Consider the following 18310-nt stretch of genomic DNA (forward strand, 5'->3'; position numbering starts at 1 on the left):
CGCTAGAGAACATGTTCTCATGCTTCTCGATCCGGCAATCCGATGGACGAGTCTGGGTTTGGCAGTTACCAGAAAAACGGTAGTTGTGTTACTGCATTGTGCCAGGTGTAAAGATTGGCGGAGGGGGAATCGTGGTGTGGGTTTGAGGTCAGGACTCTGAGCAGGCCAGTCAAGTTCTTCTACACCACATCACCAATTCATTCCAAACATATTTGGAATGAATTAGAGTGGAGACTGCAAGCTCCAAAATTAGTGTCTGACCTCATACATGACATCTGACAGAATGGTAGAAAAGAAAAAAAAAGAAAGTGAAATACACTCCTAAATCTTATGAAAGGTCTTCCCAGAAGAGGCTGCTATAGCTGCAAAAGGTGGGCAGACACCATATTAAACCCTAAAAATGGGATGTCACTCAGGTTTATATGAGTGTATAGACAGATGTGAAAATACTTTCAGCAACATCGTGTATATAGATATAGATTTAATAAGAAATGGAGTGGTTACCTCTAGGAAATGAAAACCTTTCAAAGATGATTGATCAATAGAACTAGAATAGGTGAAAAATAGAGAAACCTTAAAGATACCTTAAAGATAACCTTCAAATCAAAATGTATACCTGCAATTTTTTTTTCTGACCTAAATTAGTTTTTAATGGTTTAATGGTTGCTACAGACTCAGCTCAAGACCTGCAACAAATATGAAAGTAAACACATTAATGAAATGCAAAAACGAAGGTCAGGCATCAGTGGTGTAAAGCATGTCAGGATGAGCAAAGTGTAGAAGCCAGGTGCCGCTAGTCAAATGCACTTCATTAATTGATCACCAGCATGTGTGAGCACCTCCATAAAAACTGAATCTTTGCCAATTTGTAGTCTGGAGCATTCAGGTGTGTTAACACAGTGCCACAGTCTTCACAGCACTCTATGCCCAGCAAAGTCACCTCAAGGTCAGACCATGCAATCAGGGAAACTGCAACAAAACCAAAGAGCTACACACAAGCTCACACCAGTACAATTAGAGAAAGACTGTACAAGTATGGCCTTTTTGGAAGGGTTGAAGATGCATAATCATAGTGCACAGTGTCACATTTGGCCGAAAGCAAACATTCAAACACCTGGTCTTCCTAAATCGCTTTACATTTAAGCACAAAAGTAAAAGAACAACAAAATCTTCAATATATTCTTTGTAAAAACCTACTGGTTAGCCTACTGGTTTCAAAGCATCATGTTTATTCATGTCCATCTAAATGGGAAAAAAAGCTATTTGCAAGCCAACTTAACAGTCCTGTACTTTACACAGATGAGCACATGAACAGTGCAGGTATACAGTACATCCTCCATCCCTGTGTGGGCGGTGAGAGAGAGGCATCAGCTAATTTGATGGTGGAGTAAGAGAAACTCAAATTAAATTTACACAACGACCAGGCAACGTGACACAACATCTCCAAGGACAAACGCTGAGTCATCAATAAATTAGATAAGAAGAAGTGCCTGAAGAGATGAGTGTTTGGCATCTAACACATTCTTGTAGAAAGCTGTGACAGACAAGTTCATGAGCAGGAGACAGATACGCAGACAGACAGACGCAAACAAGCACAACCTCTTAGCTCAAAGCTGTTGACAAGAACAGCTGAAATTCTCAGAATGTGAATGCAGGAGAAAAGAGATCACATATTTATTGTTGTGTTCTTGAGAAAAAAATCCAATCATTACCAAAGTCCAAAGCTGTAGCTACCTAGGTATGAAAAAAGAGACTCACTACAGCACTGAAATAGCGAATATCAACAACCGGATCACTGGGTTTCGTCGAGTACCACTTGATATGAAGTGTCATCAAAGTTCAGAAGCACTGGGGTCTATCTGTAATTTGGTCTGCCTATTTTTAAACCAAAGATGCAGCCATGTGCTTTCGTATTTGTTTTGATCACTGATCCCCGAATTTGAAAAATATGTTTTTTGAAAAACTGTTTTGCAGACTGTAACTGTAGTCAATTCATTCAAAAACGGTTTCACAGACCAGTCTGGCTATTATCTTTAACCTCCTAAGACCCAAACTCTTCAATGGCATGCATTTTTAATTTCTCTTTGCTATTTGGGCTGACTGGGACCTGATGAATGTAAAAACAAAGAATTACGTGATTTATTTATTTTTTTACCGGATTTTTGTTACTGAGAAGAATGAGATCCACATATGAGGACAGTTGTTTTAAATGTCGATAGAACAGTGTCAGTATAATGTCCTTGTAAGTGGATATCAGGCCCTTGTAGAGCAAAATTAAGTATTTTGGTCTAGACAACCCAAAATATGACATCCACATATGTGGACATCAGGCCCTAGGAGGTTAACTAAATTTGTAAAATCTGGAGGTCATTATGACAAAATAATAAATCTATTACCAAAATACTGTAGCGTACAAAAGTCTCAAACGACACCAATTTCTTTATATTTTGTTTTTGTGTAATTTGTCATACCTCAGCCTTCTTTCCTTTCTTACTCTTTTGTTTTGAGAATGCTGTCTTGAGAGACATCTTTCCACTGACACCATTTCTGATGAGGCTTCGTCAAATAGTAGATGAATCAATTCAAGCAGATCAACTCAACTCAACTTTATGATACTGTCACACTATTCAACATTAGTAAGCTATTAGCAAGTGCTTAATTCAGCATTTATACATCATTATTCTTCCTTAGTATGTCATTTATAAATACAGATATGTTTATCCATCTGTTACTGTTACACCAATAGAATAGAATAGCCTTTATTGTCATTGTACAGAGTACAACGAAATTGGAGTGCCACTCCCTTGGTGCAAGTTTCAATAATAAATATAAATGTAAAATATAAAAAGTACAAAAAAAACAATCGTAAGTACTCAAACAATAGTATGTACAATATATACAGGATAGCAGCATTAATATAATGAGCATGTGCATGTGCATCACTGCTGTACATGGTTTATCTATGTACAGCTATCACTGCTAGTAATAATCAGAATCATAGTCATAACAGTATATTTGCATTTATAAATGGCATACCAAGGAGCAGTAATGATGTAAAGATACATAAATGATGAATTAAGCACCTTCTAATACCTTATTAATAGCTTAATAGTGTGACATCATTTCTTTTTTTTGAGGACATGACTTTCAGAATTTGCTCATCCGGTGTAGATTTTTTAGACATGCCACTTCTTCCTGTTGTCTTTCACTTGTCCAGTTTCCTTCAATTTCTTCGAGCACACACCACACACCATGCTAAGATTTCCTGAGTTTTCAGCTAATAGCTCTTTGGGAATCACCTTGTTGATGCAAAAATACCATCATATGCCAGTCAAATTGTGTTATCTTTGTCTTTTTCTAATGAGTTAATTAAAGAAATGGGATCCAGTCATGGCTCATGACCTTTGCATAGTAATGTAGGGGGAATATTGGCAGAGACCACATCACTAGCTTGGTTTATTGCGGTGAGCTCGGCAACATCAAAAGGCCTGTATTTACACAGAAGACAACAGTGGCTGGTGGTCTGTACAATGCCAGTATCCCTGGCATTGAACAGAAACCCCTTGTCACTACATTCAGCCAAGACCAGCACAGACCAGGATGCAGGGATATCATTATCCAAGTCAATCACTGAGAGAAGAGAAGTGAGCAAATACAGAGCTTTTAACACAAGGTAACACCAGAGGTTGCATTTCATTGTCCATCATTTTGACAGACAAAGCTGTAAAAAGTGAACTGGTCTGTCACAACGTAATTTTACCTGCCATTTTAATCTCTTTCTACTTTTCAGTGAAACTGAGTCATATCTAATAGTGCTGCATTTTCAAAAACAACTCAATCACAATATCTAATGTAAAGGACAGAGCATGCATTTAGGAGAGCATGAAGAGAAAACAGAAACACTAAAAAAGCAGATAAATGAGCCTAAACAGGCACATATGAATTAAATGTATTTGAAATGAATTTGAATGTAATCAAATTGAATCATTACATCTCCCTCAACAGACAAGTTTTTGTATCATATTTTATTTTATCCTAAAGACCCTTCCTATGCTGCAACAATAATTCAATACTGAAATCATGAGGGATGTCATCAGTTCCCAAACATTTCTGTGAATAACCATGAACCTGAAAATCCAGACTATAGAACTCCTTTAGTTCTTTTTAAGCCATTCTGTAAGTTAAACAAAACTATTGTGGTATTGTGGAATGTAAATAAATGACTAAGTTGTGACTGATATTATTAGAAACATTTTTTATTACATTTGTTTCCAAGTTTGTACATAAATGAGGAGGAGGAGGCTTGTCTTTCTGTCATAGTGCAAAAAAACCAGTGGTATGGAATATATGGTATTTACAGTATACATAATATATAGATCTCTATATAAATATTAATTAGCAAAATACTCAGTTTACAATTGTATAAAAAACAGAGTGCTCCAAAACACAGAGGCAGTCATTGCCTAACACATAGCTAGGATTTGATTTTGAACACAGATGGTACGTACGATTTCTAACAGTCGCACAATCCTTTGGCATTATTATTGTTTATCTAGCTAACAGTATTTAACTTGTCTATACTGTGGAAGTGTCGCTAAATCTATATCCTTTTTAATGGCCAGTAGAGGGCGACTCGTCTGATTGCAAAGCTTACAGTTATATTGTGTCTGTGGGGAAACAGCCCTCAGCTGTTTTGTTCTATGACCTGAGAAAACACTTTCCTAGTGATGTTATGGTCTCACTATGAAAGTATTTACTAATTTGAGGTCACACTGAGTAAAACACAAAGTTTATGACTGCCCATCTTTTAAATACAGATGACTTGTTTGTAAAAATATGAGACGTGGCGTGTATACAGATACATGGATACATGATCGATCTCTGTCTGGAAGCATAGTGAACTAACACTGGATTACTTTGATACTAAAAACAGGTTTTCGTGAGTCTGGGGTAATTCTAAGTGGATTTATGTCAGTTTCACAACCTTCAAATAAGTCCTGTAATTGTGCAAGGTTTAAAATCTGATCTGAAACACAGAGCTGAAGCACCGGGGAACAGAAAGCATCTCTCCCTCATCCATCCATTATGTTAATGAAACCCAAGAGGGCTATAGTGATCAAACAATTTAAATTTTCACTGATCATTGCCTTACTTGAATTGAGTAATTTAGGCACTTTAATGCATTTTTGATGAAGACAGCAGTTTATGATGTCTGTGTAAATGTATGCCCTGCTTTAGTCAGTCTCATCTTCTGTGAAATGACTGTAATAAGTTAAGCTATGCGGTGAAAAATGGACAACAGTATTAAAAAACATCTTCCTGACTCCTCACACACCTCCGTGAAAGTGGAAGTGACCCATTTAATGAGTACCACCTACTAAATTATCTCTGAACGATATTAAAAGTAATTAAATCGCCTGCAGTTTTATGAGGCCAAGATGCTCTTTTTGACCCGATTGCATATTGTGTTATTTTTGCTATCTCATCTAAAGTTCCTATATTTAGCAATCACAGAAGCTTCAATGATGCAGTGCACGCAGCCCTGATTGGGTGAATATACTTTGATTAAAACATTCACATGTGAAGTGGAAAAAGAACGTCTGATTGATTGAACGGGCCGGTATCCTCTTGTTACACAGCCACGTTCTTTAGTCCTTTTTTTAAGCTTCCTTCCTGTCATACGCTGCAGCCTTATTACTGCCATAGCATTTATTCCTGTAACTGCCCAACATCCAACAGCTAACTCTCTACAGTCTTAAAGCCCGGATGCATGCATCAGGGAGCATCTGTCAACAGAAACTAAATCAGTGAACTGGTCTGACTTACGAAAATACCTGTAGACAAGTGTATACAGATGCATGCCTGTATAACATCTCTCTGCATATTAAAATGGATTGAGAATGACAGGGTGGAGGTATTGTTAGATTGTGATCAGTTCAGTAGCTGCAATTTCCTGGAGATCACAGAACATGTTTTCAAATAAGAGGTTATTAAGCCTGTCAGTCATTTTTGCTTCCTTTGACAATGATCTCCTCCAAGTAGGATTGATTGGCAAGCAGTGAGGAGTTGTTTTTCTACCTTGTTAGATGAGGGGGAGTTACAGAGCATTCAGACCACAGCACTCTAGCGTTGCAAAGGTTGGCGCTGGTGTTCTGTGTTTTTCCAGGTACCAGTGAAATATTACCTAGGAAAACTGTGCATTTGCAGGCTTATCTGATGCCAGAACTCACAGGCAGCTTTTTAGTCAAGCAATTTCACAACTTAGTTAACACAGCAGGAATCGTTTTATCGTTTCTTCTGACAATTGTGAATTGAACTGTAAAAGTGCACCATTCACACAAAATTCTTGGGCGTGCAAGATTATCCAGCAGAATTTCCTGGATGGCAGACATATCCAGATGATTGGTTCCTATTACAGATCAAAGTATGTAGTTCCTGTGAGCCATGCTAAACCTTCCTGCCACTATAAACACAGAAAGACCACTAAGACAGTACATATACTATATCACAGAAATTCATAAGGAACACAGGCACTCTTGATAATTACAGAATAAGAAAGGTATTTCAGCTGCTGAGGACTGATAAAATCTTGCTGCAGTAAAAATACATTTGACTTTAGCCAGATGTGGAGGTGCTAATTGGCAGCTGTGGATGTCTATGTTGCCAGAGGGAAATGCTTCCTTAAAAATATTTTAAAAATGGTATTCTTATTAATCATTTGAACATGCATGTGTGTTTTAAAGATATAATGCACTTCTTAGAGACTATGGATATGGGCACCCACACATTTCATCTAGTTTCAGAGCTAAATGTGGAAATGTTCAAATGAAACCTAAAATGTCAAGAGCCAAGAATATTTTATGGTTACATAAAGAAAAAAAGGGACTAGTAAAAATGCCTGGTGATTGCATTGATTATATTTTTTGTATTACGTAAATGCAAGCAGTTGTACTAACGAACTTCTCACTCAGAGGTCGACTGTGCACATCAGCAACTACTGGGCGACCATATTAAGGCAACCTATATTAAGGTCACGTGATTGGAGGCAACCTGTCTCCAAACAATTGCAGTGTGACTTACACTGCTTGCAGTCACACTCAGACAGACTTGATTAAGGTTTGCAAATAACTGCTGTCTAATTTATATATGGTTTCTAATACATTACAATTAATCTGAGTCAATGTGTACAAGTACAACTTTTCTGAAACGCATCTCTTTGCACTACAAGACTCAACTTAAATGGTTGCCAACTGTTTGTGTTCTGGTTATCTTCCTATACAAAAAAGAGGCTTTGAAGCACCTCATTCATTGTGCAGTCAAATCTCGGTCCAGCAAAAACTACATCACTACTTGCGGAATCTATGAGGTTCTGGCTCGACTCTGAATGTAATTAGGCAATTTTAGCAAATTTATCACATTCAATGACCTATTATCACAAACAGAATGCATGTAATTGCTACCTTGACACCATTCAATTGCAACCCGATAGCAGACTAATTCGTCTTATGGCCGTTTTATCAACGTCTTGACACCAGTCACTTTAAAGATAGAAACTGCTACAAGCTGCAGACAAAGTTCCTGTCTGTGAAGCAGCCATTTCAAAGGCAATGAAATCCCAAATTTATTCCACACGTTTGAAATTATTTTGTTCATGTCATGGTCTCTGACCACTGCTTTCCCTAATGTGACTGTGGCATTATTGAGGTGAATATGTTGCTGCTGATGCATCACACTAAGTAATTCTTCTTTCAAGCTAAAACTAACTGATGACTGAGAGTCCTGATAAAGCTGATATATTAAGTTAGGCCAACTTTCAGTGAAGAGAAAGCAAAAAAAAAAAAAAAAAAGCTTTAAATTTCAATCAAACATTTAGCTGATGTGTTTTTATTCAGTTAAAGAAAACTGATTTTACAGATGTGATGTATTTTTCTCTGTGTGTGAATATTAAGTAAAATCCACTTGAGCACAGAAAAAAAGTAAATGGGTGAATGAGTCATGTTGTGTAAAGCTCTTCAGGTAGTGCATTTACCATCTCTTACATCAAAATAATAAATTTGTTTGTCACAAACCTTCGAGCTAGAAAATGAACTGAAAATTCATGTGGGTTTTCTATCATGCAAGTATGCGTAATTTTAGAAGAATGTCATGGTTGGAAGCTGTATGGAACCACTGTGGTATCTACATATATTACACCTAAACTTTATAATTGGAGAAAAAGAAATCAAGCAAAGACCACTAACTCTAATGCTTATAACACTAACCCACACACTGGCTTAGACAGTTAGCTGACTAGCTAAGTAGCCGTAAACATAAAAGCTAAGTTTGGTAGCACATATTGGGCTTGCTAGCTTAAAAGAAGTATAAAAGTTGACATTGTGAAATAAAATGTCCTTATCAAAATACCTAAAAGAAAATGTGTCCCTGCAAAACAAAAAGGTTATTTTTAGTACTGTCAGAGTTAATCTTGTTAAAATGACGTTAACGCCATAACCGCATTAACACGGCAAATCTCCGTTAGCGAGTTAGCGTGGATCGCCCTGTGCCTGGGGCTGCACGGCGCTAACGCATTAAGAGCTAAACGAACTAACGCGTTGATGCCATGCAGGTCATGCAAGGGGCGATCTGCACTAACTCGCTAACAGAGATTTGCTGCATTAATGCGGTTATGGCGTTAACGTCATTTTAACAAGATTAACTCTGACAGCAATAGTTATTTTATAATATTAAGGTAATCTAAAAGATGATTATTAACAGTTCATAACAACATTGAATCATCTGATTTCATAATGATAACTGACTGTATATTAAATGGCCTTTTTTCATTTTTTCATGTCAAGCTGTATCTCAGTTTTTGATTGGTATTTTGGTTAAAGGGCTGATGTACAGCAAGCTGCTGCTTTTCACATCAGCAATAAGTGCAGTAAATGCAATACTGTTTACTTATACCCCTAATTAGTGTGCCACATGAGTGCACTGAATCTTCTTAGAATTACTATTGATGTACATCATAAGATTTGCATTTCTTCTGAAGTGAATCAAGAACATTTGCCTTGTTAACAAAAGTTTTAATCCTCTTTAACATGACTTTTAATCTTGCACACTCTGCACATCTAATAGCTCCTCCTAAAGACTGTACTACTGATGCACATCAGAGTTATGGAAGTCTTTAACATAAGCTTTGCACTTTTTGTTAATGCTGCACGTTAAACGTTTATTGTGCAAGTTCAATTTTCTGTGGATCCGAGAGAGAGCACAAAAAATAAGCGACTTAATGATAAAATCCAACCTCTACTCTTTGCTTGAAATATTATTTTTTAAATAGTTTTAAATCTTGAATCTTCCCTGTTGCCTCTGTTTGTTGATTAATAATAGCATCTCCGCTAATTACATCTTCCAGCTGCAGTGCATGTAGCAACAGGCGGCTCAGAGCTCTTCTCCAACATCTGCTTGTGTGTGCTGGACTGAAGACGAACCTCACGCACTACTTCACCCTGTCTGTACTGGTTGGAGCCCAGTCGCTCCTCAGGCAGCCCTCACATCTGTGATCAGTCATCATCGCCCAAGCCTGAAGACCGGTGGTTGGACAGCTGTGCTCTCAAGCTGTGATTTGAGTAACTCATTTAAAGCTCAACTGTTAGGCTTTCTTAAGGTATCATTTCTTGTCTGAGATAGTTAAGCCCTGTGGCCTCTCAAGCTTACCACACTGCTCTACTTAGACTGCAAAAAGCTTTGGTGCCAGGAGGGCAAATGAGGGGAAACACCAAAAAACTATTACAGAGCAGTCAGATTATCAGATGCAATGGCTCACACTTTTTTTGCTATGATTGTATTCTCTAGTCTATTCTAGTGGAGATAACTGATATCTAAATTCACCAATTGCATTTAATTTCACTGACTACAACACGTGAACCTGTTGAACTCAAGCTGTTATGCTCTTTTTCTGTTGACTTCCTTTCACTCTGAAGATTGCTAATTTCTCCTTTTCTGAAAATCATGTTTTCTTTTAACTGCCATTTTTTGGCCAGCATGTCTTAGTCCTTTTTTTAATCACTTGTGCTTTGAAAATAAAATGAACACGAGGTGGTGGAGAGACAGCCAGACTTGCTGCTGTGGAGGTGAGTGGCTGTGAAATGTTCTCAGTATGGCTTGGCTATTGACAGCTCAGAATCAACCCCCCACCCCCCACCCCACCCCCCAAAAAAGGGAAAAAATTGAGATATCACCTAAATTTCTACATGGGTTTGTAAAATCAAGATGTGTGAGTGCAGCAGTGGGGGTGGAAAACATCCTGCCATGGAGGCGTAATTATGGACAATTTTGGTGTTTAGAAATGTAGCAGTTTGATGGAAACCACTCAAAAATAGTGTTTGAAGGTACATCTGTATGCAACACTTGTATTCTCTGAACTTTTTAGCTCCGGCTGGTGCATTCAAATCCACTGTGGCCAACAGCTATCGTGCCAATGGCATTATGGGGAGAACAGTAGGAGAAAGTAAGTGCATGAACTCCTTTATCAAAACTTTCTGTCACAATTTTCCCCAGCTGTCTAACAACTCTGAGGCTATTTTGTACCATATAAAATGTATGATCTGTCAAAGCTGCTGGATCTGACTGATCATGTTTACATACACAGAGACATGTGCATCCACACACCGGTCTAATAAGAACCTGACATATGCACACTGCTAGCAAAACTAACAAGCCTAACACCTTAATCAGACTGTCACCCTGAATGTGACTGAGAACATGGTTGTGTCCACACGTACACGGGTCATTCTGTAAACTTGATAAACATTTTATCCTCATGTCAGCAGTGTTTTTTTCTGAATATGAGGTATTTTATATAAAATGAGATCTTTTTTTTAAATGAATTCATGGAAAAAACTGTTTTAATAAAGATCCCTGCACAGATGGATATTTGTTTTCCATGCAAATGTGTTTTAGGTCTCAAAAAAACTAAAAAGTTGAAAAACTGTGAAAGTTATGTTTTGTTGTGTAAACTAATTAACAGTGGAACGTAAAAAAGTCATTTGGTGCTCATTAAAATGTATTCACATTTAGCATTCGGAAGATGTATTCACTTCATAAATCATTACACTGCACACAATGTACCGGTAGCTGTACTTTCAGTACTTGGTATTATCAATACTGATCTTGTATTTACTTTGTTTCAGATCAATACTACATCTTGCAGTATTGTGTACTAATAAATAAGTTAAATATGAGTCATTTATCTGTGGTGTGCCTTATTTGTTTTATTATTTTTAATGTATTTAACTTCATTTTAGGTAACACAAACTAACAAAAAAATAACCCAAATCCATCCCCAGCAAACAGTTTTATTTAAACTTAATCATCAGTACCAGCACTTCAGACTCTAAATGGTTCATACATACCAGGATCTGACTTGGAGAATGTGTCCACATCCAGTAGACTCCTGTGGAAACAATAAAAAAGATGTATTCATTCATTAACATTCGCTCCATCCTATTTTTATCTCTTTTGTTCTTAACTCTCCTGCATGTTTACAAAGGTTTTCATCTAAACCCTGAAAGTTAGGTCATGGGCAAATTTAAACTGCTCCCCAAGTTATTCTGTGAAAACAAACATCACGAGAAGCCTTTCTGAGTAACGCTAAGCCAAAATGAAAGAAAAAATTAAAAAACAAAGCACTGAATGATTAGTGAAGGACTGATCAGCAAGATAAATAGGTAGCTGGTGACTCAGTTACTCTGGCACATTTTGTGAAATATCTTTCAGAACCAAAGATTAATTTCCCAAAACATGAGCAGAGAAAAACTGCATGACTCTAGCTCGCCAAAGGTTTTTACATTAATGTGTCAAAAAGTTTTAATGTCAATTAATGAGTCCTACAAAAATGAAAAACTCAAACCCTTTGGTACTGTGTGAAACAGGGTGGTGATTTCCAGTCATTTCCACAATGACTTCTAAATTTTCCTGTCTTGTCATACATACATATTTCTCTGCCAGTGATGACTTGATGTGTCAGACTGTTAGTTTTCTGAAGGTACCTGCTATTATGCATCACAGTGAATACGCTTGAGATGATGATTTCAAGAGCACAAGGTTTTGCAGTTACTTTGTGGAATAAGAGCGCTTACATTTGCATCTAATGTGAGGAAAAATAACTGTATTTTTCTTCAATCTTCACACAAGTGCTAGTACATACAGAAACGGAATATTTCTACTGTGTGCAGTTGTACTCTAAAAGAACAAACTAATACTGGGAGTCTGTCGTGGTAATCCTTCTGCTTTCTTTAGCGACAGGTTGTCATTAGCGTCACACCTGAAAGATGTATATAAAAATAACAGTTGTGCAACTTGTAGGCAGTAATGACAAGTTACCAAACAGAATGAAGAAGGTACTTCCTGTTGTCCACATATTACAAAATCAAGTGAAAGACTTCACATATTTATTTGGACAACTGTCACCTGAGAAATGAACCAAAGTAACAGACAAATCATATATTATCACATAATCTATGGGCTTTACACTTTTTATAGTCCAAAACATTATGTAACATGATTCTGCCTTTTCATTGTATGTCCACAGAATTTATGATTTGGTTGCATTTCAACATCCACAAACAGCGTGATTGTATATCATGTAAAACCACTCTGAGCCATGAAGTGTAAAGCCAAAAAAAAGGAAAGCACACACCTTTGCTCACATATCAGCAAATAATGCAAATCATGTGGTCCTTAGCAAGTCTTGAAACTAGACAAATAACCACAAAACATGACATTTTACACCATGTTATTATTTAATAACAGAAATTAAGCCAAAATGCAGAAACAGTGAGTGAAATAGTGCATTCGTATTTCTTCTATGAGGGTAAAACACTCCATAGATTAGCTGTAAAAGTCTTTATAATCATTTCTAACAAAAGTTCATGTCATGACATTCATACGTTTGTAAAGTACTGATTTAATTACTCCACTGGTTAATTCACAAGTAAACTAATATTCAGAGAAGCCTTATGTGTGATGTAATCCCAAAGATTTCCCTTGGTTTGTGTACATGGATCTTTCTACTGTATCATTTCAACCCTACTTTTGTTAGGTTTAGTCAACAAAACTACTTGGTTAAGGCCATGATTTGGCTTCAGATTTCACATGCTTTAAAGCCCCAAGGGTTGTCTCGTGTCAGTCTGAAAAAAAGAAAAAGTATTTCTCACTGAAATGTATCAGTATATCAAGCTGTTGCTCAAAAAAAATCCAGAAACAGTGTGCAGGATAACTCTATCTTTGGGAGAAGAGGGATCATAAAAATGAAATGCAATAGTGCAATTTTGCCCATCTAAAGAAAATCAGTTGCCCGTCTCTACATGCTTACCAGAACTTCCAACATCATTAAAGAGAGTTATATAGAGGTCTGTTCAGTCTGGTTAATACCCTGATGTATTACTTCATGTTTTGTCCTGCACACAGTGCCCAGAAACTCACATTATGCTGGTTTTTAAACTTTTAAACAGAGCTAGACATACTGTTTCCTCCTGCTTCCAGTCTTTATATTAAGTGGTCAGCTGTTCCATTTGTCATTGTATCAAACAGAAATTCAGTAATTCAAGGCATAGATAAGGTCATGCATTCAGTGTGCAAACCCAAGGTAAAAAACAAACAAACAATCAAACAAAAAAAAACACAAAGAACTTTATCATTTATCTCTTCATCTGAGCTCACCTTTAGCTCACACTGCTGTCAGGTGTCTAGCCACTTCAAATCTGTCTGATCTTAGAAGGGACAGCACAGGAGCAACAGCTATTCATTATTCAGGAGTGAATTGGAAAGACCGTCAGCAGACCCAGGTAGGCAGGGTGACTGACAGTCTGGAAAAGCCCTGGGTGAGCTTCTCCGCTTGGTCTGTTAGTCACTCAGTCAACTGTTCAGCTAAGGCATCTGTAAAACTGTAAATCCAGCTGTAGAAGTTCTCTTGCAGGGTTACAAATTAAACAGGACAAATTAAACGGCTGTTATCAGTGTATTTATTTGCAGCATTTTAACACTCTGTAACTGCACGTGCTATTGCACTGTGCCTAACACACAGCTCACCATCAAGGCATGTCTATGAATATCAGTGGCACACTAGGGCACTGGCCAGACTTGATGCCATATGAAAATATTTTCCACGATTTTTAAACCGCTTTAATACATATGGAGGCAACCATGAGAGCAAAGGGCATCTGAAAGCATAAGGTCATCTATAGATAGATAGATAGATAGATAGATAGATAGATAGATAGATAGATAGATAGATAGATAGATAGATAGATAGATAGATAGATAGATAGAAAACATCAGTGTTACATGAAAGAACAAAACATTCCTCACGCACATCTGATGAACTAATTTTTCAGCATATTTTACCCACAGTGGGTGAAATAACAGACTCTAGATCAGGGTTTAAACTGAAAAGCATCTACAGTACGTGTACGGGAGTTTGCCCTTACCTGCAGGACACGGTAACTTCTATTTTAGTTGCGGGGACTCTGGTGTTGAGAGGATCGAATTCCCCTATTGATGCCATCATCTCGACTCACGAAGCTAATGAGCATCCGCAAAGAAATAAGGAAAAGAGGGTGAGAGGGGAAAAAATCTATTTAATCACTACTGGATCGTGATTGCGGTAAATCCATTGTAGAGATATTCCTCTCTAGGGGTTTCGTTCCTGGAACAGCGAGCGGCGGGGGAGGGGGGAGAAACTGTCAGGTAGAGAGAGAGAGAGAGAGGGGGAAAGTTGTGAGGCAAATTTAAAGTTCATTCATCCTTCGTGCGTTCACCGTGCGCTCCCGGTATCTGTCCGGTGCTGAGGAAGAGAGGAGGGAGGCGAGCGCAGCCAACCGGAGGCACCGGCAACAGCAAGGTGCTTTCTCCACCTCTCTATCTCCCTCTCTCTCTTTTCATCGTCCTCTTCCTTTGTGAAATATTTTCTGGAGCTTACATGCTTTTAAAATAAATTAAAGTGAGTAAAATTCCTCAGATCTTTTCCTCTCGTCCTTTGCCTGTCTGTCACCAGCGGGCAGAATATTTCCACGTGTGACAAAATGTAACGCCTTTTCTGTTCTGTGGCGCCAGAGACGCACCCAAATTATCCGTTTAAGTTGTGTAAGACGACATGTAACAATGGACGAGGACTTGGACCACTGAGGAAAGCATGTGTGTCTGTGTCTGTGTGTGTGTGTGTGTGTGTTGGTGGTGAGGGGGCAGCGTCTTTTGTAAAAAAAAAAAAAAAAAAAAAAAAAGATTCAAGAGATTGAAGTCTGAATTTATACCTCAAAATTCATTTATAAAAATCCAAGATGCCTCTATTTTTCTTTTTCTGTGTGTATGTTTGTTTTTGCTTTTAACCAGTGGCCCTAATCCTCTTCCACACAAGTGTATGGTTTGTATTAAATGTTATGCAACAAGAGGGTGATGCAAGCTCCGTTTTTGTCTTTCTTGGGTCAGCTGTACACTAAAAATAGAATGCATAAATGCTTTTTTTTAGGGCTATTTATGTAGGTAAGAATAACAACTGCATGGTGATTAAATATGTGAATTAATGTATCATGAATTCCTGTTATATAAATGATCAACTCATGATTTATGAGATTGGTTAAAAGGTCATGTATTAGTCATCTTGAATATTACTGAGTGACCCTGTGTTCCTCTCCTCGCCTTTCCAATCTGGGGGATGTAACAGGAGAATATTAGGTTGTTGTAGTGTAGTGAGAGAATGGACAGGCATGTTTTGGTTGGCAGAAGCAGTGTATCTACTGAGTGCAGGTACAGTAGGCCTAAGTGTCTATCTTTTTTTTACCATCATTATCAGATATTATTTAAAGTCTATGTTGTTCACATAAATACGATATGTGATAACATTCAAAGTCACAAAAAAGTGACTCCACACAGTGAATAGTGACTCCCACACCTTATCGGGCTGTTCTTTGGTACTTTTTTGACCATTTCCTTTTGGCTGCAGTGACACATACAGACACAAACACAGTTTTCCATTTGCTGAGGACATCACTGTGCAGTAGTGGGTTAATATTTCTTTGGAAAAAGTGTAGCTTGTGTTTTTATAGCATTATAGTCTTCCCGATGACTCAAAGCATCCAGTAGTAGTTTCCATTTACAGGTATTTCTTTGTCTTTGAACGGTGGAAGGAAGTGACAGCACCCGAAGCAATGTACAGGGCATTGTGGTCCTGGGTTTTCGACTCAGAGTTCAAGTTCAAGTTCGCCATATTATGCAATGTAGTCTATTCAGTTTCATCTATATAGTGCCAAATCCACAATAAGGTGCTTTATAATGGAATGGTAAGGACCCTATTATAATACAGAGAAAACCCCATTAATCAGACAACACCCTATGAGCAAGCACTTGGGACAGTGGGAAGAAAAAACTCAGCTTTAACAGGAAGAAAGCTCCAGCACAACCAGGTTCAGGGACGGGCAGCCATTTGTCATGATCAGTTGGGAATAAAGCGTGGGAGACAGGACAAAACAGGACACTGTGGACAAGAGCTAGAGATTAATAATCACTAACGATTAAATGCAAAGTGGTGTGCAAACACACAGTGAGTGGAAAAAAAGCGAGTGAAGAAGCATTAATGGGAAGTCCCCAGCAGCCTGGGCCTACTGAAGCAGAACTAAGGGAGAATTCAGGGTCACCTGATCCAACCCTAACTTTATCAAAAAGAAAAGTTTTAACCTAATTTTAAGAGAGAGTGTCTGTCTCCTGAATCCAAACTGGGAGCTGGTTCAACAGAGGAGGGGCCTGGAGGCTGAAGGCTCTGCCTCCCGTTCTACTTTCAAATATCCTAGGAACCACAACAAGCCTGCAGTCTGTGAGTGAAGTGCTCTAATGGAGTTATACAAGGTATACATGAGGTCTTTAAGATAAGATGGGGCCTGATTATTCAAGAGTTTGTGCGTGAAAATGTAGAATTAATTCTGGATTTAACAGGGAGGCAATGAAGAGAAGCCAAGCGAGAGAAATATGGTCGCTCTTTCTAGCCCCTGTCAATACTCTTACTGCAGCATTTTGGATCAACTACAGGCTGTTAATAATTTAGACACAATGTATCTAATTTTAGAAATATAGCACAAATCCAAGAACGTAGCCTGACATATTAGTTTAATAAGCACAAATCCTGTTTAGAAATGACCCCAAGATTCCTCACAGTGTTACCTGAGGCCAAGGAAATGCCATCCAGAGTAATTATCTGGTTAAACACCAATTATCTTATCACAAATTATCTAATTCTATATGAATCGTAGTTTGCTCATAGCCATGGTGTTTGAGCTGTGTTTTCCAGTTTAATTTTTTTTTCTGTTTGTCTTTGCCTTGTTTATATTCTGAGGTTCAGTTAGTTTTATTTACTTTTCAGTTTAGTCATTGTCAGTTTTTGTCAGTCACTGTTCTTCATTTCCTGTTTTATTTTGGTAGTTAGGTGTTTCCTGTGTTCCTCCACTCTTCTGCCGATTGTGTGAAGCTGTGTCATTCCTTCCACCTGTGTCTGATTCCCATTATCCGTCAGTGAGTGTGCATATTAGCCCACTCAGTCCTTTGTTTGTCCTCCTGAACTGCTTCCAGTCTGCTTTTACTGTTTACTGTCTGTTTGTAGTGTTTCTTGTCATTTTTGGTTTTAGTTTTTCCTTACAGAGTCTTTTGTGACAGTTCTGTTATGTCTTCCTTGAATTTTATTCCCCTTTTCAACTTGTTTTCAGTTGGACTGTTACAGCTGCTATTCATTTAAGGTATGCTGTAAGTGTCATTTCACCTGCCTATATTATAGTCTGCATTTGGGGTTCTCATCCAGAATTCATGACACAGGGAGAACATACAAACTCTTATAGCTAATATAGTCTTACCATCAGGAACTGATACCCCTTACCCTTTAGCAGAAAATCCTTCTTGGAAGCATTTTGTATAACTGTGCCAGAGTCTGCCATTGGGTTTGCCTAAATGTTTGACCTAAATTTGTTCCATATAAAATTTCCTCTGCTGAAAAATATTAATTCAGAAGGTTTAAAATCTAGGCTTTTTTTTTCACCAGAGCACGCCATAATCCTCCATTTCTTCTTTCTAGGCCATTCCTTAGTGGATTTGCAAGCTAACTTATTTTGTTACCCTACTGAAAAGTCCTATCCTAGTTCAAAATGAAATTTTAGAAAGATGGCCTTACATTACCTTCTAAGCGCATGATGTGGAATCCATAGTTAAATCAGTGACTTTAGGCTTCTCAGTTCCCGAAGGAGCAAAGTAACCCCAAACTGAAATATTTCCACCAACAAGAGCTGCAGTG

The 18310-nt window shown here is 37.8% G+C and overlaps 1 protein-coding gene across 2 annotated transcripts in view; it reads right to left on the minus strand.

Moving 5' to 3' along the window:
* cpne9 (copine family member IX) overlaps positions 1 to 17757 on the minus strand; it is a 119176-nt gene extending 101419 nt beyond the window's left edge. The window contains exons 1-3 of one of the 2 annotated variants that reach the window (XM_085394881.1): positions 17745 to 17757; positions 14472 to 14556; positions 11397 to 11437 (exon numbers count right to left, since the gene is read on the minus strand). In XM_085394881.1, the coding sequence (XP_085251007.1) occupies positions 11397 to 11437; positions 14472 to 14556; positions 17745 to 17757 (139 nt within the window). Of the gene's footprint in view, positions 1 to 11396; positions 11438 to 14471; positions 14598 to 17744 lie in introns of those variants that run through there. The other variant, XM_085394882.1, reaches the window with a different exon arrangement.
* Between the last annotated feature and the right edge of the window lie 553 nt (positions 17758 to 18310).

The sequence above is a fragment of the Rhamphochromis longiceps genome, linkage group LG20 (assembly GCF_057381845.1).
Source record: "Rhamphochromis longiceps isolate RC_006_pf linkage group LG20, R_longiceps_female_GT1.1, whole genome shotgun sequence".
Taxonomy (NCBI): domain Eukaryota; kingdom Metazoa; phylum Chordata; class Actinopteri; order Cichliformes; family Cichlidae; genus Rhamphochromis; species Rhamphochromis longiceps.